The sequence below is a fragment of the Mirounga angustirostris genome, unplaced genomic scaffold (genome assembly GCF_029215605.1).
Source record: "Mirounga angustirostris isolate CCGP_5_RB_7025 unplaced genomic scaffold, mMirAng1.0.hap1 SCAF_5, whole genome shotgun sequence".
Classification (NCBI taxonomy): Eukaryota; Metazoa; Chordata; class Mammalia; order Carnivora; family Phocidae; genus Mirounga; species Mirounga angustirostris.
In genome coordinates, this window is record NW_026991713.1 from 63412058 (window position 1) to 63438347 (window position 26290).

Sequence of the window (26290 nt, forward strand, 5' to 3'; positions counted from 1 at the left end):
TTTACACACTGTGCCCTATATATTACATATTTGTATGTTTTACGAGCTCCTTGTGGAAAGGGCCGGGTCCATTTCCCGGATGTCCAAGTCAGCGCCTCACACCTCCAGCAACCACGGTGATTCGATTCGCACCGGAGCCGCCAGGGCGCGCTAGGCGCCAGGCGCGAGGCCGCCGGGGGGCGGGAGGCGCTGTGATTGGCAGGCACTGTCGTCAATCAGGCGCGGGGGGCGGGACGGGATGCTCAGGAGGCCTGTAGGCGGGAGGCGGGCCCTGCATGAATGGGGCGCGCGGCGCGCGGGCTGTAGTCGGCGTTCGGGGGTGGGGAAGCCGGAGTCTCGGCCGGGAGTGGGTGGGAGGAAGCCAAGTGGGGGGGTGGTGGGAGGGAAAGAGCGCGAGGGGGCGGGGAGGGGCAGCGCGGGAGCGGCGAGCAGAGAGCGGCCAGGCGGCGGGTGTGAGCGAGAGCGGTGGCCGCCGGGTCGGTCGCTTCGGTGCCGCTGTCCGCTGCGCTGCCTCCGCCCTCGCAGCGCGTCAGCGCCTGCGGGACCCCGAGGAGCTCTCAGCGCCCCGTACGGGGCAGAGGAGTCGAGACCAGGGGAGCCGACGCTGAGGGAGGAGCCGGGTCGGAGCGGCCGAGCCCAAGGCCCCCGGGCGTGGAGGTGGGGGGCTGAGGCCCCCGAGGGGGCCCCGCTGCGATGGGCAACCTGGAGAGCGCCGAGGGGGGCCCGGGCGAGCCGCCTTCAGTATCGCTGCTGCCGCCGCCCGGCAAGATGCCGATGCCTGAGCCCTGTGAACTGGAAGAGAGGTTCGCCTTGGTGCTGGTGAGAGCTGAGCCCAGTCCCTTCCCCCTCCTACCGTCCCCGAGGTCCCAGTGCCCGGGGTAGGACTTTGCCCGGGTGTCCCTAGCCGGCCCACCCCTTCGCGGGGGGGGTTTCCGATAGACACAGGGTCTTCTTGGCAATCTCTGAGCAGCCGCTGGTCGCCCGACAGCCCCGTCGGGGACTTCCCGACCGCGGCCTCAACCGCTGGACACAGGAGGAGGGGTCCTCAGCCTGAGACCTCCCCAGGATCCACACTTCTTCCTCTTCCCTACCCCTTCTTCAGCCCTCGCACTTCTCCCCACTTCCCCGACAGCCTTCCCAGGTCCCTAGAATTCTCATTTCTAAGCCTTTTGCTGGTGCCGGGGAATTCAGAAACCTGGGGCCGGCCCACTCTTCAGCCCAAGTTAGGGTTCTCTGACTGGGGAGACCGCCTCTCGTGTTAACATGGAGGCTTCCCAGGGAGTGGGTCCCACTTCCAGCCCAGACCAGATGTTTGGGGGAGAGGTGGGGGAATGGAGAGGGGGCTGGGAGCTCTCGAAGAGGGTGGAATAAAGAGTGATGCCATTCTACTTATTTTCAGAATGGCCTGCAGGCATCCTGCAAAGTTATAGTGGATTTGTCTAAAAGGCTGAACATGTGGATAAGCCATTTCACCAGTGTATTTTTACAACTGAAACAATACACAAACCATCCCGCCTCCTTTTTTTCTCCCTCTTTATGTTAAGCCCTAGTGGCTGGCTTGTGTTCTTTTGCCTGTGCTTCCTTTTAGACTTTCTGTAGGTTCCCCAAAGATCTGTATAGATGAATCTTAAGGCTGCTTTGGGATTCTCCTTTGGTGTGGGAACTGGACATTGGTGTCAGTGGCTCTGTGGATAGGGAGGATCTGAGCTGGTATCACTGGGATGGAGCCAGGAAATATGTTGGGGGTAATAATGAAGTTTTGGGGAAAGAAAATGAACGAGGTGATGGAACATTTGCTGGCAGAGGTAAACCTTTGAGAAATTCGGGGAAATAGTTCCCAGTCCCTCAAAGAACTCTCTAAACAGGCAGTGTTAATGCTGCTGTTATTGTTATTGTTGGTATGGCCTGAAGGGCCTGCTTTGCCTTTGCCCATGTGGAGGGAATAGTTGTGGACTTAGCAGCCTTATTGGATTTCATCTGCCTTGGAATAGGGAGATTAGATCTATTGGCAACAGTGGGACTGTCTAGAGATCCTGGCCTCTCCGATGGTGGAGAGCCTGACGTTAGCCCACACTGGTACTGCAGCCAGCTCAGAGGCATTCCAAGGGGAAGCGATGTTACTGGAACCTCTCTGCCCACCAGCTCTGCAGAGGGCCAGAGGGATCTGGGCCACACATCCTGTGGCCCTCTGCATTTCCCCCAGCCTCCTCAAGGGGATGGGTGAGTCAGTGATTACTGACATGCTATGGCCAACTCAGAGGCTGAGGAGGAGAGATTGGGATTTGGTGCCCTTGAGAACAAGAGCTCAACTGTTGGGGAAAAGAGTGGGAGGGAATCTGCACTCCAGTGGGGGTGTGAATCCCGCCCTCCCCCCCCCCCCCCCCGCAGTGAGCTGGCACGAAGTAGTTACAGAAATTGGAGAGAAAGGAATAGTTTGAGGTGGACTGGGTGGGGAGCTGCCTTAGGTAGGGGCTGCCAGGCTGTTGGTCATGAGAGCTCAGAACCAGAGTTGATCGAGTTCTCATTGGAACTTGGTTGACAAGTTTGTTTAGTTAGTTGGCAAACTGATGGCTTAATATCCACAAAATGCACGTGGTGTCCTGATTAGTAACCACAGCACCCAGAGAGCACAGGTCAAGCGGGAGCCGGGACCACCCACTTGCAAGTTATACTTTCTGTATAAAGTTTTGATTTGTTTCCTCTTGGCTTTTGTTTTGGTCTTGTTTCTGTGTGCCTGAGCTGCTGCTGATGGGGGGTTGGAACAGGGCAGGCCAGGGCTAGTCAGCTGTCTTATGGGAGGAGGGGATTTTACCTCACTTTTCCAACACAGGGAAATCATGCTTTCTTGGGGATTTGGGTTCTTCTCCAGGGGCTCCTTCCTCTGCTTCTGAAACGTGCCCTTTTTACTATCTTTCTTTCTCCTGTCCTACTGTTTGGGAATAGTACTAGTACTGGCTGTTGATGTTTGACCCTGGAGCAAGCTCAGGTGTATTTCCTGAATAGTCAGGAGAAGTGGAGTGTGTGTAGTAGAAAAAGCAAGGGCTGTCTTAGTAACTGTCTTTTAAGATTTCCTTACCTAGAAGATAGGGTAATAATTTCTGTCCTAGTAGGTTTATGAGAATTAGATGAGCCATGTATAATAAAGCCCTTGGTACTCTGTAGGTACTCCATATAGATTAGCTTTTTTTCTTGATTGTGTGAGTCAGACAAGCTGCTCTTTTCTTACTTTTTTCTTTCCCAGATTGTCAGCATCATTATGATTGATTTGATTTTTGAAAAAGCTGTTTGAAAGTTTGTTGAGGTGACATACTGGTGCCCTGATTAAACATATGTACTTTCAAGTCAAAGTGGGCTCAAATACTGGCCTCTCCACAATCTCTAGTTAGAAAAGTGTTTGGCCTTAAGCAAGTTGCTGCATCTCTTTGAGTCCCAGTTTCTTCTTATAAATGAAGATAATAATAGTATTTGCCACATGAAGTTGCTGTGTGGATATAATGAACCTGGAAGTCAAGTACTTAGATAGCAGAGTCTGGCAACTACTATATGCTCAGTAAATGGTAGCTTTTAAATTTGTAGCTCTCAGCAGTGACTCAGATCTGAGATCACTTGTATTCCCAAAAAGGATTTTAAGTTTAGAAATATGATGAAACCAATTACCTATTTTGTGTAGCTAGTCTCAGGATATGCCTTCTTCTGTCAGATGGAGGGCTTCCCCCAGTTCCAGTGTATCTGTGGAATACCCGCCCCCAACCCCGAAAACCACACTGGCTGGGAAAGTTGTATCATTGTGAGTCAAGACCACAGGCTCCCAGCTTTCTGGTGTAGACACATGATCTGACACACAGCCTGGCAGCCGAGGTCGGAGAGCTCAAGGTGTGAGGCCATGAGGTGATTTGTTCAGGACATTGATCCCAAGAGTCCTAACCTGGCCCAGTGCCCTAATCCAAGGCTTCCCCCTACTGCTCTGCTGGGATACTGATCCGCTCATCCCTGGGGGCAGCTGAGGTCCCTGATTGGTCACCTCTGACTGGGATCAGTTCTACCATTTTTCCGGTGTGCTGTACAAATAATATTATTTTTCTGGTGTGCCCCGATATGAAAAAGGTTGGGAAGCTGTGTTATGCTGTCTCTCTGGGATCCTTCCTTACCTCCTGTCTGAACAGCAGCTCCTATTCTTTTGAGTACTGAGAAGTTTAGGGATGGTGCAATTATTGGAACTTCTCTATCCATATCAGAATGAGAACCAATCTCTGGTCTGATAGAGCTGCAGTCTGTGTTTTGGTCCCAACTAGATTACTACCCAACCTCAATTTCTCAGAGCTAGTATTCTGGCCAGTACTGGCCTTTGCTAAGATAGAGAGGGGAGGCAGAGGGCTTTAAGGGCTTTGAAAGGATAGCTGTCTGCCCTTGCTGTGTTTGCACCCTCATTTTTCTCTTTGGTGACTTATTATGGACTTGAAATGGAGTCTAAAGGTTCTGACACCAGAAAAAGCCCTGCTTATCCCTCAGGAGGAGGCTCTCAGGGCAGAAGGGTGGGGTTGTATGACAGCCTGTCCCTGCCATGGGTCCTCCGCTCACATTTCCCTGGTGATGACTGTTGGCTTTGGGTTTTGCTGTAAGTGCAGCATTGATGTGGGAGCTAAGCTGGTCTGGGTGCTAGTTGTCTAAGAGGCTTTGAGGGCCTACTGTGACACAGAAAGGGGCTGGGAAAAACTTGGACTAAATATCAAGTTCCAAATGACTACGATGGAAATTTTTTCCCAGCCCTGGGGATTGTGGTGAATTAGTTCAGGCTGGAATAGGACATGGGGGAGGGAGAGGACCCTTGACAGCAGCTGGTCAGAGGAACCCCCTTGCTCAGAGACCTCACCGAGAAGACCTTACGCCACCAGAGAGGAGCCTCATTCCCTTGACCTTCCCATATGACCCTGCCTTAGACTGAGGGAGGTGCGTGGGGGGGTGGGGGAATAGGACTGATGGAGTGGGCTTCTTGTCATTTGGGAGTGTTTTCATTGCTCAGAGGGAGTTTCAGCTTTTTTTCTTTTTTCTCTTAAAGTAATACTCATTCCCTAAGAAAAGTATGGGCAATTTAGAAAGAAGAAAAGATTAAAGATTTATATTGAAGAAAAACATCCGTATTTTCTCTAGTTCCTTTACCAAATGGAGCCAATGTGTTTTAAAACCTTTCATATTTTTTTCTCTGCATAAGGTTTTGTACAATGTTGTAATATTGCTATATATTTTTAAATCCAGTTTGGGGTTTGTTTTCTTTTCCTTTGGCTTTGTTATTTCACTAGTTTTCCCAAGCCAGTCATTGTAAACATTTTTAAATGCTTGTACAGTGGCCCCTCAAGTGAATGTACCATTGTGTACTTAACTGTTCTATTGTTGGACATTTAGGTTGTTTGCTTCTGTTTGCCTTCGTAAACAATGCTGTGATGAACATCTTGGTGTACAAAACCTTTTCAATATTTAGAGTTTTCCTTAGGATAGAAACCCAAAATTGAACCGGCTAGGTTGTAGGACATAAAGTTTTTAAGGTCCTCAATACATATTTCCAAATGGTTTTTAAAAAAGGAGTCATGCATGTGAGTATCCTCAAAGGAAGGGAGGAGGATTGAGAATAGCTTCTTTTCTCCTGATTATGACAATAATACATGTTTATTAAGCAAATTTAGAAGTTAAAAATGTGGGGCGCCTGGGTGGCTCAGTCGTTAAGCATCTGCCTTCAGCTCAGGTCATGATCCCAGGGTCCTGGGATTGAGCCCCGCGTCGGGCTCCCTGCTCCGCGAGAAGCCTGCTTCTCCCTTTCCCACTCCCCCTGCTTGTGTTCCCTCTCTCGCTGTGTCTCTCTCTGTCAAATAAATAAATAAAATCTTTAAAAAAAATGAAGTTAAAAATGTAACAAGTATAAGCTATGTAGAAAAGTATAAAGAAGAGAATTAAAGTCACCTATAATCTCACTGTCTACCATTAACATTTTGATGTACTTACATATATTTTAACAATTAGGATCATACTGTGCAAATTGTTTTGTAAACTGATTTTTATTTTACTTTCTTAAGCATTTTCTCCTTTGTTTAAACATTCTTTAGTATCATTATTTCATAGCTGGATAGTATTCCATTGTATAATACTTTATTATTGCCTTATCTTTTATTTCTCTCTCTTTTTTTGCTACTAAAAATAACACTGTGAAGAATATCCTGTGCATGTCTGAATATTTATTTAGGATAAATTGCTAGAAGTATAATTATTGGGTCAAAGGGGATATGCTTTTTAAAGTCCTCTGAGAAATATGCTTCTAAAAAAGTTGTACTAGTTGGCTTTTTCACTGACAGTGTGCATCCCCTTTCTCTGTAAGCTAAACATTACTGGATGGTTTAACATTTTAAAAAACCTTTGCCAATTTTATTAATAAGAAATGGTGTCTTGTTTTACCTTGCATTTCTTTCAACATTTCATCATAAATGTTTTGGCCATCTTTTGTTTGTAATCTTTGCTCTCTGTTGGGGATTTATTACATATACATATTCCTATGTAATAAATGTATCCATTTCCACATTTTTATTATAAAATTTTTTCACATAGGAAAAAGCATATTATATAAGATTAAAATAATTTTTTAAAAAATGGACACTGGTATATCTACTGTGGAGTTCTTGGAATTGCTTCCTATCCCTTAATTTCTTCTCCCTGCTGTTTTATCTGGGACGAAGAAACCCTTGAGCTCAGGACTTGTTGGGCCTGGGACAAGTCTGCAGCTGGGACGGTCCAGGTGGCAGGCACACCAGTGTTTCAGAGCTCTGTCTGCGGGGAAACAACCCCTACAGCTGCTGAGAACAGGAACTAGTCGTGGTGGAAATAGCTAATCTTCAATGAAGTGAAAAAAGAAGCCAAGGTGGAGAGGAAATGAGACCACAGATCCTCCCCTGCCCCTGAGGTTGCCTGAGAAGGCTGGTTGGAGCCAGGGCCCTGGTTCTGTGGTCAAGACCAGAGTTCCGCCCCAGAATCGACTGCAGTGGTCCCAGGGGACAGCAGCGCTGGCTGCCTGAAGTCAGTGTGTTAACTGGTCGACCAGGCTGGTCACCTTCATTCTGGGGGAAACGTTTCTCCCAAGTCTGAGCTAAGCTGAAGCAGTGCCAGGGAGAGGCCGGGGGTTCATTCCAGTTCGGAAATGCACTTCAGAGAAGAGGAAGGGACCTTTTACTTTGAAGATAAGAGAGGGTCCTGTCTCCATACAGTACCCCCACCTCCTCCTCCTTGCTGGATACTTCAGGGCTCCCTCTTTGAACAGTACCAGGTGGGAACTTAAGGGTTTTAAGATTGTCATCCACAAAGAAAAGTGTATTCCAGAATAGAGATGAACTGAGCAGCTAGAATTCCCAAGTTCCCGGTTCCAGTCTCCCTTTTGCCTCCCTCAGCAAAGCAACATCTTTGTATGTTATTTTCCTTCCACATGGGAGAATGAATCACCCAAGGAAGACGTCGAACTGTCACGCTTGCCTCTCTGCCCTTGAGATCTTCTGGTTGTCTTTGCCTCCCACCCTGCTCTCTACTTTTCTTTTCATCTTTCAGAATCCCCCTCTTTCCAGATTCTCTCACATTTTCTGTCTTCCATCCCCTCCCAGCAAAGTCACAGGCTGGGAGGTTGTGTGTTGGGCAGGAGAGGACCTGGGTAGGGTAGCCCCCCCACCCAACTTTGCGAATTTGCATATTCTTCTCAGTTTATAAAGTACTTTGAGGTCCTTGAATGGTGTTGTAAATAATATTCAGAGCCGCAAGGGGCTAGCAGAATTATTTACATAAGGAATTTTGCCAGGAGAGGACGGGTTTACACTGTTTACAATGTGATGCTTCAGTTCTTGTCCTCATCTCTTCCTCCTATGCCCTCCCCATCTCTTTTACCACCTTCCCACCCTCACCCAGAGTTATCGCCAGGGGGGCTGGAGTTGGGGCTGGTGGTCTTGCCCCTGGGTTCCTAAAAACATTAACAGAGCTGGTATGTATTCTCTCTTTTTCCTACTTGCTCATCTACTCAGGGCTAGACTAGAGAATGTCGTAGCCCTCCCCCAGTTGCCCAGTGCCTCTTTAAGGAAGAGCTGGGGATGAGCCTGGCTCCGTACTTTAGGAGATGGTTATCTTGTTTTAAGAACTAACTACCTACAGGGGTGCCTGGGTGGTGCAGTCTATTAAACATTCCACTCTTGATTTCGGTTCAGGTCATGATTTCACGGTCTTGGGATCGAGCTCTGCATCGGGCTCTGCACTCAGTGCAGTCGGCTTGAGGTTCTCGCTGCCTCTCCCTCTCCTTCTGCCCCTCCCCACGCTCCTGCACACACACTCTATCTCTAAAATAAATAAAATCTTTAAAAAATGTTTCTTTCTGAGCAAATTTCATTCTTTATGAAATGGGTAACGATAATACCTATCTTACAGGGTTTTGAGGATGTTTACAGTAGAAAACATAGTGAAAATACTCTATAACCTATAAAGGTTCTACAAATAAATGTTTGTGGCATATATACTACCCACTCCACCAACCTCTGTTCCCATAAATAAAAGTGGTTGCCGTGTGGGGGAGGTATGATCCCAGGAAGGAGTTTTTGGAAATAAGTGAAGATGTTTTGGTTATCATGCTGACTGGGTGGTGCTGCTGGTACTTCGTGCCTGAGGGCCAGGGATATTAACTATCCTCCAGTGTTTGGGTCAGTCCCACACTGTAAAAGATGGTCCTGTCCACCTGCTGATAGCACCCCTGCTGAGAATCATCTTCTACAAATCTGTACCTCCATTGTCCTGTGTCCCAGTTGGGGATCATGCTTCAGGAGCAGTAAAAGTGAAGGCAGAACCGTAGTTTTTGGTACTTTCTTGATTTTCCCATTTCCTATTATACCCTCAGGCAAGAAATGGACCTCTTTTATGACTTCTGTCTCTAGGTTTAAGGACGGATTCCCTGATTCCCTTTGTACTTTGGGCCCTACCGTAAATTTTATCAAGGAGCAGTTTGGGGTATGCATACTCCACTGCTGATCTTTACCCACCCCTGGTTAACTCCTCAAGCCAAAGAAAAAATTCTTTTAGGTTGGGAATATGTTTGAGAGATCTTTGAACAATGCTTCTGAATCTTTTGGGTGACAGACCCTTTTGAAAATCTGCTTAGACCTGTGACCCCTAATTCTTCCTGCCCTAATGCATATGTGCACACACACACACACAGTATGGTATTTGGGAGTTTAAAGCTTATTCTTGCATCTGCTAAGGAATTTCCGGCTTTGAGCCTAGAGGAATGGGAAGGTAGAGCTGGGTGAGAAGGTAGTAGGAGCTCCTTGATACAAGTACTCTTGATATTTTGTAAGGAGAAGCAGCCCTGGTAATGAGTTCAGATAAAATGATGTCTCTTGGTGGTTCCAAGCAAGAGAGCTTGTTGAAACTTGGCTGACTCCCATTCAGAGGGAGATATTCTGGTCCCTGGACATTTTGATTTAATTTTGATTAAGGACATTTTGTGATGGGGTCTGCCCTTTTGAACTACACCCGCAACCTCCAGGAACGTCTAGGTAGGGATGACAGGATGTACTATGACAAGCCAGGGGAACCAGTGGCATCCTTGCAGTGAGACCCAAACGTTAGGTCACATCCTGTGTTTGGAGGTCCTTACCTGCCTCAAGCGGCAGCTGTCTCCTGCAGGCCTAAATTCTCTGGGAATATCCAGGCGGTCTGCTTCCCAGGGTGTGCCCGAGAGGGGGCTGGGAACAACCAGGATCTAGCAGTTACTTTTATGCTGAAATCCTTTTGCTTTCTGCCTTCCCGAAAAAATGAGTAATAATTTTTAAATGACCTATATGCTTTTTGACTGCTCAGAATATTTCATCTAAAATTTTTGAAGGAAAATTCAGAGTTTTTTAGGGGCCTTACTATGAAAGAAAGTTTTTTTTTTCAAGACAACATTAAAAATGTTTTTTTCTGGGTAGAGTCTCTGTCTCATCCTTATAGGAATGGCTCAGTTTCTGGTCTCCACCAAATGCCTCAGTTTAACTGTATAGGTCAAGGAAAGGCAATTAACATTTGTTGGGTAGATGCCGCGTGCTTTTGCATGCGTTCATCAGTTAACTTGTCAACAACTCTGTGAGTTGTTGTCACTTCTGTTTTACAGGTGATGAAACCAGGGCTCAGAGCTGTTAACTAACCTCGAGAAGGTCTCAACTTAAATGTCACTTACTTAGGCCTCAAGCAAAAATTTTCAGTTAGATTTTTTGCTTATGCTAAAAGGACTGCTAGAAATACAACTTCCAAAAAACGATTAATCCTTGATTGCATATATAGATTTTTATTTCATTTTATTTTTAAAGCTTTTATTTTTATTTATTTGAGAGAGAGTGAGTGAGAGAGAGAGAACAAGCAAGGGGAGGGGCAGAAGGAGAGGGAGAGGCAGACTCCCCACTGAGCAGGGAGCCCGCAGTGGGTCTCGATTCCCAGGACCCCAGGATCATGCCCTGAGCTGAAGGCAGTTACTTAACTGACTGAGCCACCCAGGCGCCCTGCATATATAGATTTTTAAATGCATAGAAAAATTTGTGGAGGTATACAAGCAGTTACCTCTGGGATGGAGAGTGAAGGAACCATATTGGGAGGAACAGGAAAGTCAAAGGGAATTTAATTTAGCTTTATAATGTTTACCTTTTTTACAAGGAGAATGTACTTATGTGTTAATTACGTAATTAGAAGTTAAAGAAAAAATTCTTAATCTCACTAGAAATCAAGGAAATAAACATTTAAAATATACACTTTTTAGGGCACCTGGGTGGCTCAGTTGGTTGAGCGACTGCCTTCGGCTCAGGTCATGATCCTGGAGTCCCTGGATCGAGTCCCGCATCGGGCTCCCTGCTCGGCAGGGAGTCCACTTCTCCCTCTCCCACTCCCCGTTTGTGTTCCCTCTCTTGCTGTGTCTTTCTCTGTCAAATAAATAAATAAAATCTTTAAAAAAATAAAATAAATAAAAAATAAAATAAAATATACACTTTTTATGCTAATCATCTAGGTGAAATTTGAGGGATTGATAATGTCTATGGGTGTCTTTAATGGTCCATTAATAAATACACTATTGGGGCGCCTGGGTGGCTCAGTTGGTTAAGCAGCTGCCTTCGGCTCAGGTCATGATCCTGGAGTCCCTGGATCGAGTCCCGCATCGGGCTCCCTGCTCAGCGGGGAGTCTGCTTCTCCCTCTGACCCTCCTCCCTCTCATGCTCTCTGTTTCTCATTCTCTCTCTCTCAAATAAATAAATAAAATCTTTAAAATAAAAATAAATACACTACTAATAGTGGGGTAATTTGGTACAGGCATTTTAGAAGGCATTTTATAGTGTCTATCAATTTCAAATGTCCATACCTTCTGACCAGGCCATCTTCTAAGAAACTGTCTTACAGAACTGTTTATACACGTGCATGAAGGTGCATATAAAGGATCCTCAGGGTTGCATTGTTTAACAGTAAAGAACTGGGAACAACCTGATGGTCTATTTTGTGCCCAAATCGATTTCTCTTCCATTCGCCTAGTTACTCAAGGCAAATGCTGGGAGTTATCCTTAATTTTTCCCTTCTTCCTTTACCATACTCTGTCAGCAAGCCCTGCTGATACTATCTCCAAAAATATATCTCCAAAAATATATCTCAGATCTACCCATTTTCTCTATTTCTACTACCATGGCTTCAGTCCAAGCAATATCAGCTCTTGCTTCTATTATATCCAACCAACTGGCTTCCTCTACTGCCCCTTTCTCCATTCCCCCATTCATTCTCCACAAAGCAAATTCAAAATATAAATCACATAGCATCTTTCTCCTGCCAAAACCTTTATTTTTCATTTTTTCTACCTGCCTAAAACATTTAATGGCTTCCTTTAGTACATACAAAAAAAAAAAAAAAAGTAAACTCCTGGCCTTGTTGGCCCTAAAGATTATGTATTATTTGGTCCTGCTGACCTCTTCAACCCCACTCACCCTCCTGTTTACCAAGCTCCACGTTAGCCTTCTTTCATTTGAGTACAAGCTCCTTTCTGTCTCAGGGCTTTTGCACAGGCTGTTTCCTCTATCAGAATGCCTTTTCCCTGGATCTTCAAGTGGCTTGATCCCAGCTTATACTTCAGGTCTCAGTTTAAAAAAAAAAAAAATGCCACCTCTCAGGCCTCCCTCACTTATTATTCTATATCTTAGCATGCTACTTATTTCTTTTGTATTATTTTTCATTTTTAAATTATTTGTTGATTACTTGTTTATTATCCGTTTCCTGAGACTGTTGACTCCGAGAGGGTGGAGACTTTATGGATGCTTATCACTATCCAGCCAAATAACTGGCACTGGGTCGACCTTCAATAAATGGCTGTGGCTGATGGGAATCTCCAAGATGTGTGTGTGTGAATATAATCATCTAAAAAAGCAATTAAAAGAAGACTGTGTATAATGCTTTTTAAGCCACGTATGTTTACATGTAAACATAGAAAAAAGGCCTGGAAGAATCCACACCAAACTGTTACTTGTGGTGACCCTTGGGGGGCAATGGATAGAGTTGGGGGCTGAAGAGTGACTCTTTTTATTCTGTAAGCTTTTGCATTGATTTTTTTTTATAATATATGCTCACGTATTTATTCCTCTTCTGAGGGAAAAGGAGGGGAAAAAATAGGGGAGAAGGACTCAACTTTTTTTGCAAAAAAGAAAGCTCCTCTTTCTTATTCTCTGCACTGAGCCAAAAGAGGAGAGCAAGAAGGAGAAAGGACACCAGTGGGGTCAGCAACTGGCCACAGCCCATTCCCTGCCCTGTGCTGAGCTGGCACTAGTTTTTAGGGTAGAAAGAATCCTAGGAGATGCTCTTCTGCCCTGAGTCTGCATTTTAAGTTCTTTAATGTAGGCATGATCTTGGTACCCCAGACACAGGTTGTATATTTTTAGCCTCTTATTTCTAGGCCAGTGAAAGCTGCACCTCCAGCCTTAGCAGAGCTGTGGCAGGTGACTCGAGCAAAGAGAATAAATGTGAGCTCTGGACTTCACTGCGGTTAAGTTTCTCAAAGTCAAGTCAGTTTAGCAGCCCTGACCCCTCTGGAAGCCACATTCTCTAGATTCCTATCTCCCAGGAATACAGATAGCTAATCATTTTCACAGCTAACATTTCCAGTGCTAATGGTATGCCAGGCACCATGCAAAGCTCTTCACACATTATCTCACTTAATCATCACGACTTTATGAAGTAGTTTTATTATCTGCATTTTATAGATGAGGAAACCGAGGTCCAGGAAGGTTAAGTAGCTCACTTGGGATCACACAGTGAATAAGCGGTGAAGTCAGGATCTGAATCCAAGCCCACGTTGCGAGCTAGGGTTTCCTTCTCTTCTCAGGGTCGGCCCCCTTGCCCTCCGTGCTGCTTTGGAGGGGATTGTGTAGATCACGGCAGAATATACGGGAGGTTCCAGAACAACTCTTCCTTTGCTAAGAGGTGTGGTAGGAAGATTTGGGCTTTGGAGTCAGCCGGCTTATCCCACTAGGACATGGGCTATTCAAGTGTTTTGGTTTTAGTTTTCGGTTTCTTGGAGGGTTTTTTTGGTTTGGTTTTTTTACTTACTATGTGCCAGCAATACCACTGGGTATACAGTGGTGAAAAACAAACAATCACCTCCGCCTTGGTGGAGTTTACGGGGAAAGACAGACATTAAGCAAATACATACTTAATCGCAAATGATGATATGTCCTTGGGAGGCAAAGAACAGGTTGTTAGGAGAGAGCATAACAAAGGCTCCCTCTAAATGAAAGCCAGAAATAGCCTTGGAAGTTTATGAGAGGTTTTCTGCTTTCATTTCATTTTTCTTGTTTTCTTGATTTATTAAGGAAATAGGTCTTAGGTGCTGCTGTAAACACCGCACTTTCCTGAATACTTTGGAGAATACCAAGAAACAGAAGACAATGCTTACTAAGTTGGAGAGACAGAACTATATACTTAGAACTGTACTTCAAACAACCGGAGAATTAAAACAAATGTGTGTCCTCAGATTGTCTATGAAACTCCTTGTGTACCTCAGTTATCTTATCCATAACCTGGGGATGCTCTTTGTCTCACCCAGTCCCATGCATTTGGGAAGACCAGATGGGATCCCGAGGTGACGGGGTGTCACACAGCTACGAGCACAGAAGGATTGGAGGGTTAGGGAAGGATCACTGTGGCACAGGAGTGCTGATCAGGCAGTGCTCTAAGGTGTCAGGTCTTCAGTGTGGGACAGGTGTGGCTAAGGAACGAGGGGGCTGTTGCAGGCCAGAGCGTAGGGAAGAGGATTAAAGAGAGGATTGAGCCAGCCCTGTGAGGGGCAGCCAGGAGCCCTGCTGCTGGGACAGAGGAGCCCAGGTACAGACAGGGAGGTGAGCTTGGATCAGGACAGATGGGCAGTTCCCAGAGAGTTTTGTCTGAAGTGTCCCTGATTGTTGGAAAAGGCTGTGGAGGCCTTCTTGCCTGGCTTTCAACGGGGAATATAGATTAGTTGGTAAGTGGTTCATGGCCATTCATGGGTTGGCTCTTTAAATTGAACGATTGTAATATAGGAGAAATAGATGGCGACTCAGTCCTTACAGGTTACAAAATTACAGAATAATTTGATGTAAGCAAAACTGGATAGAGGATGATCCATATGTTACCCCTGAACTGCAGAAGTCCAAAAATTCAGAAGACTTCATTTCTAGTTACCAGGTTTGGGGCTAATTCTTTCCTTTGCCAAATCTGTCTTGCCTTCCTTTAGGGTGAAATGTTGTCTTGCACTAAATAATTTGTGTTATTAGCAATGCCTTGTTCATGGTAGGTGCTCAATAACTATAGTTCATCTGTAGCATAGTAATAGTGTCCAGCGTTTGTGAGCCACTTTCTACCTGCTAGTGTTTTCTTGCACGCTGTTGGCGTAGAGGGTGGATGGATGACATCGCACCCTCTTCCGGCGAGTGTCCAGGCCAGACCCGTAGGAGTCACACTAGGCTGCTGTTCCTCCCACCTTCTCTCCATATGAACTACCACTGCCGTAGCTGGTCCTCATCACTTGCCTGGTGTATTGTCACAGATCCCTTAGTGGTCTCTCTACTCCGGTCCTGCAGACCCACCTGCCCTGATCCATCACGTAGCTATATGCAAAGACCTCAGGGAAGGGTTTTCTAGGAAGAGAGAACAATCTGTGCATAGCCGTGGAGTGGGAAGGGGCTTTGCACAACTGAGGAGCTGAAGGAATGTCAGACTGGTTGACCAGGATGCTGGAGAGAGGTGAGCGGGGCCCAGATCATGGGGGACCGTGTCAACTTCGGTAAGGAGTTTGGATATTATTGTAAGGGGAGTGATTTGATCTGCTTTATAGTATTAAGAGTTCACTATGGCTGCTGTGTGGGGAATCCTGGAATCCGGCTCCCCTCTGGGCAGCATAGTGGCCTGAGTGAGACCAGGCTCCTCACTCAGCTTTGCCCAGCGGAGTGATCATGCCCTCTGTCCTTTCAGGTTTTACTGGTGCTCAGTCCTCACTCCTCTACCCACCCTCAGGCCAGAAGGGGCGGTGCCTGTGCTGGCCCCAATGTTTGGCGTGCCTACCAGTGGCCTGAGCCTATAATTTGGCGGGTTGGCTGCTTACAAAAATAAAAAGTGCGACCTATAACTAAAGCTGAGTGGATTCAGTAAAGAGGGAGCTTTTAATTTGCAGAGGTCCTGGGCTGTATTTAAGTGGAGGAGAAATGTGTCTCCTCCCTAGGCACTGTTCCATTTTCTCTCTTTAGTACCTGCTCTGGGCAGGGTTGGGGTTCATAGGCCTGGGGGTGAGCTGTGTGGGACTTTAGGGAGATATTTGGAAGGGATGTTAGGGTCCAACAACAGGTTTGTAGGGCTTCCTGTGAAGTCGGTATTATTCAGACTTGTTTCTTACTTAGCCCACTGGGATAGAAGTAGAGTTTTAATTTTTTTTATTTATGATTATTTTAAAAGATTTTATTTATTTATTTGACAGAGATAGAGAGCACAAGTAGGCAGAGAGGCAGACAGAGGGAGAGGGAGAAGCAGGCTCCCCACTGAGCAGGGAAGACTGATGTGGGACTTGATCCCAGGACTCTGGGATCACGACTTGAGCTGAAGGCAGACTCTTTAACCGACTGAGCCACCCAGATGCCCCAGGAGGATTGGATGTTAAGAGGCTTCTGGACTGGGGCATTTACCAAGGCCAGAACAGCTAGCATAGCTCCTGGGACAGTAGTGAACTCTGGGGTGGTAGGGGCCACTCTTCTGTGAGTTCATTTGCAGATTGGAGATCACATACTCCCCTCCCCTCGATGCCAGCCTCAGGGTGAGGCCCAGACAGTGTCCTAGAATGGATGGATGAGAGCTAAGTGGCAAGGAGTGTCTTTGTTTGAACCTTATGTGTCCAGGATATGCTTGAGCCCCTTACTTTGGATAGGCTTCTTGTTGGTGGTTGTGGTTATTTTGTTTTTACTCGCTGCTAAGCGGAATCAGCGTCACAGAAGGACTCATTATCCTCAGGCCCTTGGCAGTCAGGGCACTTAGTGAATCCCTTGTAAAGTGCTCACGTCTGCAGATTATTTTCCAATGCATCTGGCATGCATTCCAGAATGATGGTCCAATAGCAGCTATTACTTGCTCCCTTTGGGCTGGCTAATTACTGCTGGCATCGTGGGTGACTAAGGAATTAAGAATCTGTGCTTTTATGGGGCAACTTGTCCTGGTGAGCTCCCAGAGCATTTATTTGTCATTTCTTCAGAATATCCTTGTTAAAAGTTTTGAGCATAGGGGCGCCTGGGTGGCTCAGTCGTTAAGCGTCTGCCTTCAGCTCAGGTCATGATCCCAGGGTCCTGGGATTGAGCCCCACATTGGGCTCCCAGCTTGGTGGGAAGCCTGCTTCTCCCTGTCCCACTCTCCCTGCTTGTGTTTCTTCTCTCGACGTCTCTCTCTGTGAAATAAATAAAACCTTTAAAAAAAAAAAGTTTTGAGCATAACCTCAGGAGGTGAGGGGTAGCCAGCTAGACAGTGTATGGCAGCATTTGACTTCTCAGTTGATTCTTTCCAAGAATTGTAAAGAAATCATCTCGTACCTGTTGCTGCAGAAGCCCACGGAAATATCAAGGTGGTGTCATAACAGTATAAAAACACTACCAGTTATTTCCGATTGTTTTGGAGGCAAGAGGGCAGACAGCTTATTCCCTCCTTACTCTATGGCAAGGCAGGTGAAGATTCACATCAGTGCCGTGGAGGGCCTGAGGCTGTGAACTGAGAATGGTTAAGGTGTCATCTTCCCTGCCTGGAGAGGGAGAGAAAGACGCAATGCCAGCCCTCAGAGACTCGCTGACTGCAGCCTAGCCTTCATTCAGTCCGTAAGCATTTACTGAGCACTTAGAATTATGTTAAGTGCCAGAAAAGTAAAGATGACTAAGACAGTGTCTGCCCCCAGGAGTGCAGTCTAGAGAGGGAGACAAACACACTAAACAGATAATTGCAATCTACAGCTTGGGAGTGCAATGATGTAGATACTGCAGGAGCATCTGGGGGGCACAGAGGAGAGGTGGGGCTCGGGGAATGCTGCCTGTGGGAGGAAATCTACTCTGGCTAAAGGGATAATTGGGAGTTGGGGAGACGTGTAGGAGAGAAAGCGTTCTAGGTAGAGGGGACAGCATGAGCAGAGGCAGCAAGGTGAGGCAGAGCAGATATGTCAAGAATCCTCGTGCAGCAGCTCAGGGTTGTTGGAGTGTGAGGTGTCAGGCTGAGTGGTGGGGGGAGAGGCGAGAGTGGTCATGGAGGCCTGGGTAGTGTGATGATGGCAGTGGGAGCCTGAACTAGGGCTGGCGTGTGTGATGGAGACCATGAGACAGAGTCGCCAGGCGGTTCCAAAAATTAAATGTAGGGAACTTGACAACTGATCAGATTTGACATTGGGAAGATGGAGATGAGGGGTAAGGGAGGAATTCAGGATGCCACCCAGGTTTCTAGCTCGCTGGGATGGGTTAGATGGAGGTGCTACTGGTTGAGAACACAGGAGGGAAAATAACGTAGAAGGAAAAGTGAGGAGGTCAGTTTGAGGCACGTGAGGTCATGGAGACTGTGGAAGTCCAGGTGGAATGTCTAATGGACAGTTGGATAATTAAAGCTGAAACTCAAAGAAGTCTGGGATCCAAGGAGACACTTGAGGTCATCAGTGTCTACTGGTCAAATAAAATTGGGGTCCAAAGCCTCCTGCCTTTCTCTCTGTCCCCACAGACAGCACAGCTCTTCAAGTGACTGGGAGGGAGAAGACAGACTTGCTAGAGGGGTGGTTAGTTGAGGGAGCCCAAAATAGAGATTTGTGGTAAAAATCAGACCTCAGGTTTACAGACTGCAGATTTAACCTGAGGAAGTCAGGAGACAATGGGGAAATGAGGGATTTGAGATAAGATCGAACACTAAAGACAGTTTAGCAAAATCTGCAAAAGGTTAGAGGAGTTGTTCCACATCACTCAGCAGGGTGCCTTCATCAATGACTCATTTGTGTCTCCCCAAATCCGGGTCCCAGCTTTCCTGTGAATCCCCTGGGTGGCCGTTGGTGTCTCAGTCTGATCTTTCAAAGGAGGAGTGTGTGCAATTGCTCTAACCTAGAGAGTTAAGAAACACATAAATAAATATATTTAACCTATACCGTTCCGCTCTATCTATATACTCTCACCTTTATGTATTTTAAAGGACTATGAAATTGTATTTGTGTATTGTGACTCCTGGAGTAGCTCACCCCAGGTACCATTTATTGAGCCCTTTTCCCGTGCCAGGTGCCATGCAAAATCCTTTTCATGCATTCATCCCTTCACTTAATTCTTATAAGAGGTAGATACCATAATTCACATTTTATAGATGAAGAAACTTAGGTTCAGAGAAATTTAATAACTTTCCCACTGTCTCATAAAAAGTACCAGGATTCAAATCTAGGTCGTCCCTGATTCCAAAGTCCATGCTGTTACCCATAGCCCTCTGAATGTTTAAGATCCCATTCATATATGAGGGCATTGTCACTATGTGGTGTTCAAGACAGTTCCCTTGTGTCTTTGCTCTGCAGGGTCTCCTTCTAACTCTGAGACCGAAGCCTTGAGCTTCAGGTGCCTGGCACACCTTGTTTAGTTGGTTTTACCCCAGTTGTGCTGGACAGGGAAGCACTGTTTAATGATCAACCAAAGCCAGTCAGATAAATCCGGGTGGACCTTCCCGAGTTAAAGAGATTTTTTGGGGGGGCGGAGATGGCAGGACATGGTAGAAAGAGCCACGTCTGGCAAAAGTTATGTTGGAGGCCACATATCTGGATTTGAATCTGGGTTCTGCCACATGCTGTGTGATCTCGAGCCAGTTGGTTTCAGATTCTTAATTCTCTCACCAATTAAACAGGCATAACAGTTCCCTGCAGTGGTTATTGAAGGCAGTAGGGGAGATTATGTGAGAAAAGTACCTGGCATGTACGAGATGCTCAGGAACATCCTCCTCCACATCTGTGGCCCTGAGTGGATATGGTACTTAAAGAGCCAGACGTTGTAAGAAGCAGAGAAGAATCAAGGTCTCTTTGGGTCGCGGGGTGGGAACTCTCAGAAGGCTAACTCCAAAGAGATGTTGTTGTTGTTTTTCTAGCTGGACGATCAAATGAGACGTAAAACATCCGGGACACTCAAAGATGGAATTGGGGTGTGGGCACCTATGACACCCCTGTCAAACTCTGGCCTTACTTAAAGGCATGAGGGGGACAGTGTAGGGAAGACGCTCACAGGTCAAGAGCAGACTGGGGTCATTATCGTTTCTCTCCTGAGAAGACAGACCCACATTTGAGAGCAACCGAGAAAGGAGGAGAGACAGAAGACTTGGAGTGCCCCTCCCCAGCTCACATGACTTGTGACGGATGTGTGCCCGTGTTAGGCCTCAGTTTATCCTTCCATAAAGCAGGAGTTGTGCCCCTCCCACATATAGTCTGGAAGTAGGAAAGGATTCATTACGTTTTATGGTTGGCTAATAAGCTCCTGGTTTTATAAGGAGACTTCTGGAAAGCCAGAGCTGGGTCCCCCACCAGTGTACTCGGTGAGATGGCGTGCTGCCCCCAGCTGGCCTCCGCTGTCCACATGGCTAGCCCGGGGTATCTACAGAGCTTCTTCTGGGACGGACATTCTTGTCTAGGAAAAGTGTGTTCAAGGCAGAGTCCATGCCCTCCTCGAGCTTACAGTGTAGTTTGGGAAATAGCCCAAAATGTGAAAGGTGAATAACAATACGAGAGAGAAGTGATTTTTCCATGACATCTTGTAATTAAAGGATCTAGCACAGCACCTGGCCCAGAGCAGATGTTTATAAACTGCAATTTCCCCTTTCTTTGTAAATATATAGGAGTGACCACAAAGCAAAACATGTCTTCCCGTTCGCACAGTGTGTGATACATAGCTTTGTTGAAGGTGTGATTGAATACGATTGCCAATAGGAGGGGAAGGGCAGTAAACCTCGTGCAAGTTCGGAGGAAGGAGCGTGTGAACTCTGGGTGGTTTGGGGGAGGTTCTGTGAGGAAGGTTGATTGTGTTGATCCTAAAGGATGCATATAATTTGGGAAAAGGCACAGAGAAGGCCTGACATAATTCATTGCCTCATTGTGTGGGGTTACAAGCTCAGGCTGTGGAGTCAGACCTGGGTTCAAATCCCAGCTCCACCCCATATTTGCTCCGGGCAGGTTCCATGGCCTTCCCAAGCCTTTGCTAACTCACCTCTAAAATGGGGGTAATGAGGGGCGCCTGGGTGGCTCAGATGGTTAAGCGTCTGCCTTCAGCTCAGGTCATGATCTCAGAGTCCTGGGATCGAGTCCCGCATCGGGCTCCCTGCTGGGCGGGGAGCCTGCTTCTCCCTCTTCCTCTGCCTCTCTCTCTGCCTCTCATGAATAAAATAAAATAAAATAAAATAAAATGGGAGTAATGATAGTCCCAACTTCCCAACTTCATAGGCTTGTTGTGAGAATTCAATGAGATAATTCATGGATAGCTCTTTTCACAGTTCTGTGAATAAATGGTAGCTTTTGTCATTATTACTGTTTTCATTTTAATAGTGGTATCATTATTATCCTCTTCATGGCCACCTACTTACCTCAGCTCCTAAGCCCCTTTGTCTTCTGGCTGTTCCCTACCTACTGTAATTTCCTCCTCATCATTGCAAATCACTCAGGGACTTCTGGACTTTTTAGGACGTTTTGTGCTTCCATGTCATGGAGATGCTGTCTCCTTGCCTAGAATATCTCCATCTTCCCCTCCTTCATTGCCTTTGCCTGACTCCCTCCTGCTCGATGTTTAAGACTAAATCCTATAGGATCTCTTCCAGGAAACCTTCCTTGATTCCTCTGTCCAATTAGATGTTGCTTCCCCAGGCTCCAGCAGGGCCATGTGCAGCTCTCTCCCAGCAGCGCTGCCTACACTCACCCTGCTTTGCTTATCTACCTTGCCCTCTGGAAATAAACTTCCTGAATGGAGGGATCCTGCCCTATTTATTTTAATATTCCCAGCTCCTAGCTTAGTGCTTGGCGTGTGGTTGTTTTCCAGCTATGTGCTGAATAAAAAAAACCAAACAAAAAACGTTGCTAGCATTATATGTAACATTTACTACCTAGAGTCTGATTTTAATGCTTTACATATAGTAAATACTTTACATATATTAATGTATTTTATCATCATAGCAACCATATGAAGGAGATACTATTTCTACCTCCATGTTATAGATGAGGAAATTAAGTAATTCTCTCAAGGCCACGAAACTAGTAAGTGGTAGAGTTAGGATTCATGCCAGGGCAGTGTGGCTCATCATTCACTGCTTTCACCACACTCTGAGATTGTGATAAGATATTTATTGGATGTCCAAGAAAAGGTGAGGAGACATTAGCCATAAATCACAGGTCTCTGAATACATTTTTGAAGGCATTAGTAAATGTGTGGAGATGCTGTTGGGGGTTGGGGTGGGAATCTTAGCAATCTCACTTATGGAAAGATTTGCTGGAAAAGGTAGGATTTCACCTATTTTGAATTGAAGGAGAGGCATTGCTGACAATTGGAAATGATCTCTCTAGGGTGTCATAGAGCAGAACACTTAAACATAGGAGGAAGAGGAGTATATGTGTGGGGAAATTCTACGTGCCCAGTCTTTGTAGAGCACTACAGTGGTAAATAATCTGGTGGTAATCCCTGTGCTCAGAGGCCTAGGGTCTAGCAGGGTATAGATGAGGTTGATTAAAGAGAAGGGCAGGGGAGTGGCTCATATTTATGGCATGAACTGAAGGGCAGAGTTGAAACAGAATGAGGAGTGGAAGTTTGCTGAGGGAGATGCAGCATATAAAAAAAGTGATTTGGGCTACAGTAGATTAGGCAGATTATAGGAGAGAGAGCCCAGAAATAGAAAGGACAGTAGTGAGAAATTGGGTAATCCTCTCCAAAAATAACCAGGGGCCAAAAAAGAACTTGGTGGTAGGAGAGGTAGTAGCAAGATCAGTTACTTATTAAGCACCTGTACATGATTCAAAAAGGGATAATGCATGACCCCTACCCTGAAGGAATTCACGTTCTAGTTGTGAACAGAGGAAACACACACATGAAAGACACTATATGGAACAAATTTAATTTGTGCTGAGGTCAATGGTATCAGTGACCAGGCATTTTCTTTCCTGTTGCTTCATCCATCTGGACTTCATTTCCAAGGTCACTTCATGGTCCAGAATAGCTGTTGAAGTTCCAGCCATTACCTCTGCATTTCAACCAGCTGGAAGCAGAAAGGGGAAAAGAAGGGTATGCTCCCTCCTTTTAATGACACCTCTCAGAAATTGTACACACTACTTCTGTTTATGTCCCACATGGTCACATAGCCATACCTAAATGCAAGGGAAGATGAGAAATATATTAATTCTGGGCTGCCAAGCGCTCAACTGAACATTGGAGGTTCGTTAATAGGGAAGATGAGGAGAAGAGGGTGAGGGATAACAAGGTCTCTGCCATTTCATTCTTCACGTATGATTAGGCTTTGGAGCTCAGAAGAGGGGCTGATTATTTTAGGTTGGGTGGTCACAGAGCTGATGGATTTTAAGTCAGTTGGTAATAGGTGGGGATTCAGGAGATTGGGGAAACATCGGTTACAAGCAGCTCCTATGGCAAGAGTGGCTGTTCCAGGAGAAAGTCCAGAAGAGGACAAGCCTGGTCAGAGATGCAGGGGGCAGCCTGGGGGAGAATCTTACCTCTAAAGCTCTTTCTTATTTTAAGATGCTGGGAACAGCAGGCCAAAGAGTTCAGGGTTTTTTGTGTGTAAATGATAAGGAGGCAGAGAAGAGTTCTGAATTGAGAAGAGACATGATTTTTCTTAGGTGTTGAGAAGTTGAGAAATTTCATCCTTGTGCAGGTTGGAGGGAAAGAGGGCTTGAAGTAGGAAATAGGGATGCTAGCTGGAAGTTTATCCCAGAGGGTCAGGAGTAAACAATAAGGGCCTGTCTGATGGTGACAAGTGGGAATGGGAGGGAAAGTATGGATGAGAGGCCCTGGGAAGGACACGTATTGGGTCTCAGTGAGTAACAGGCTGTGGTCTGGGGAGAGAGAGGAAAATGCCCTTTGTGGGATGTAACCCCAGAAACACTGTGTCCTCTGAGTGGTAGCGCTGCGTCTCAGGGCTCCCCAGGCAGGAGGGGAGAATATCATGAGGAGGAGGGGGGACCTTGGTTGGCCACAGAGAAAATGTGAGGCTCTGCCCCAAGCCTCCTTAGCTTTGGAAACCCGGCTGCCCCCAGCAGAATAGTTTCCATTTTGCGTAACTGGGGAGTGTGTGGGTCTGGCTAACCGCGAGGAGGGGCTGAGGAGCCAGCAGACAGATCAGGTTGCTGGGGCAGTGGCTGTTTAGCGAGGGCCTGGGGGCGCAGCTGGGAAGAGCCAACATGAGCTCCTCTGTCTGAGCTTGTGCGCTTCTTGACCGAGGAGGCCAGAAGGGATGTCTTCACTTGGCGTCTGGGGGCCAGGTTACCTGCAGAGGTTACCTGATACTAGGTGTGGCAGAGATAGGGTTGGGGGTTTTGCTGGCTTTGGGGAGATGGCCAACTTCCTTTGCCTTCTCAGGATCCAATGGAAGGGGCCTCCAGGGTGAAGAAGAGGCCTCGGAGGTACGGTTGTATTTGGGAAAAAGCCACCTCTTCGATGCTGGCCTTCTAAGGCCTCTCCTTCATCAGACTTCCCTGGTGTGAGTGAGTCGCAGAGCTCAGCCTGAGACATCTGGTGAATCCATCTCCTTTTCCTCCAGGCTGCTCAGGGACTTGGCCCATAACTGCTCAGCGAGTCATTTCTGGTTATGGAGTCATCAGTGACCACAGAAGCACGTTCTCCAGACAGGACTCTGGGTATGTGCAAGCTGGCTTTCCCCTGGCAGCTTGTCCCCAGAGTGATAGCTCCAAGTCAACAAACACAGAAGGCTAGACCCAACCACTACAGGCACTTAAGTCAAGGAGCACCCACTCTTCTGATGGCTTCTGTCATGCGGTACCCCAGCAACTTTCCCATAAGTGTAACCGGGCAGCTCAGGCCTAGAGGAAGCTGTGTGTGGCTAGTTAGGTCGCACACTGGAGCTCCCGTGCAGGCGGTTGCAGCCGGAGGGAGATGGGGAACAGAGGGGAACCGTGCTGCTGAGGCTGTGGGGTGTGGCGGCACCAGGGCTGGAGGCCTGGAGCCCACCCCTTCCTATCCTTGAACTCTCTGATGTGCAGAGGGCTGAGTGAAGTGTTCATGCCCACTCCATCATTTAGTGTCCTAAACCCGGGTTAGGTTGCCTTTCTGCCACAGGATACGGTTCTTCTCCCAGAACTTTCACAGTTGGCTCCAGCTCATTCTAGGCTGTCTCAAGTGATCATCTCCAAACCTAAGTTCTGGAAAGAAGGATGGGAGGGACGGAGGCCAGGAGAACCGTCCTGAGCTTCATCTCCCGGTTGGTAGCAAAGTCAGGCTCTGCCTGGGCCTCGGCCCTTGGGGGCTGCAGGGAGGCCTGGCCCCCTATCCGTTCCGCTTCCTCCCCTGCGCTACTCCCGCCAGTCACGGGACGGGGTGGGGGGGGGGAAGAGTGGGGGTGTTTGGAGGGGTGCTCCGCATCCTGGATCTGGACCTTCTGAATTGCAGCTCTTGGACCTTTGATCAAACGCTCGGATTTTTTGGTCTCCTTTTGACAGGATTACATTTGGGGAGGGGCCGTTAGGAGGTGCGGTGCTGAAAGGAGATAGAGTGACACAGAGGCAGAGGCACCACTGTCAGTGGTGTAGGCAGTGGGCTGGGCCAGCGGCTGCCGTCTGGGCGGGCTGGGCGGGCTGGGTGGGGGCTCCCGCCCTGACACTGGCCAGCTGGCTTGTGTTAAAGCGCGGGCTGAAAATAACTCTCATTGTCTGGGAGCTGCTACTGCTGCAGGCCTGGCTGTGGCTGCCAAGGGGGCCGAGGCGGCAGGAGCGGGGACCGCCCACCTCCTTGGGCTCCTGCCCTTTGGGAGCGATGCCCAGCTGGCCACAGCTGTGCCTACTGCCCACCAGTAGAGATCCGAGGAGGGCAGGCTGGGCCACTCCTAGCGCTCTGTCCTTTTGGCAGCTGGGGACGGGCCTTTGTGCCTGGTGTTGCTTGCTTTGCTGTCGCCTTGGGCAGGGTCGATGGTCCGTGAGGGAGCGCGGGGCGGGAGCGCGGAGCTCCAGCTCCTCCTACAGCAGTCTCCTGGGCTCCCAAACCTTGTGCCTCCTCACCACACTCTGCCCGTCTGCACAATGGGCTGATCTGTGGGTGCCCAAGAGGACTTGTTGGCAGCTGTGGCCAGGGGCTCAGCGGCATGTGGTGCCCAGGACAGTGTCTCATGTCGTCTCTGGGGAAGTTCCAGACTCAGCTTCCCAGGCTCCCCACCCCCGTGGGCTGAGCATGGGGACTGGGCCTACCACACTTAGGAGAAATGTCAGCCATATGGACCTGGTGGGGAGACGGTTCTGAGGGGGGAAACACTAAGAAAACCAACTCACATTCTGTATTTGCTCAGAATAAACAGTCCCTGCCTGACTTCCTTAAAGCCTCCAGAATCCCCTTCGCAGGAAAGTTTCAGACATCCCTCTCCCTGCCTCTTAGCGGAGCTATGCCTGTGTTCATTTCTGTTCTTAAGATTCCTTGAGATTGACTGGGACTGACAGAAACAGTTGGGAGTTTTTGGTGGTTCCTATTTCTGTTGGTTGGGTTTTCCCCAGGCCCGGCCCAAGGAGACTGACAGAGTCAGG

The 26290-nt window shown here is 47.3% G+C and overlaps 1 protein-coding gene across 3 annotated transcripts in view; it reads left to right on the forward strand.

Moving 5' to 3' along the window:
* Nucleotides 1-392: 392 nt before the first annotated feature.
* Nucleotides 393-26290, forward strand: part of FMNL3 (formin like 3) — a 51949-nt gene continuing 26051 nt past the window's right edge. For 2 of the 3 annotated variants that reach the window (XM_045873487.3, XM_045873489.3), the window contains exon 1: nucleotides 394-819. In XM_045873487.3, the coding sequence (XP_045729443.1) occupies nucleotides 694-819 (126 nt within the window). In that variant the 5' untranslated portion in view covers nucleotides 394-693. Of the gene's footprint in view, nucleotides 820-26290 lie in introns of all 3 variants that reach the window. The other variant, XM_045873488.3, reaches the window with a different exon arrangement.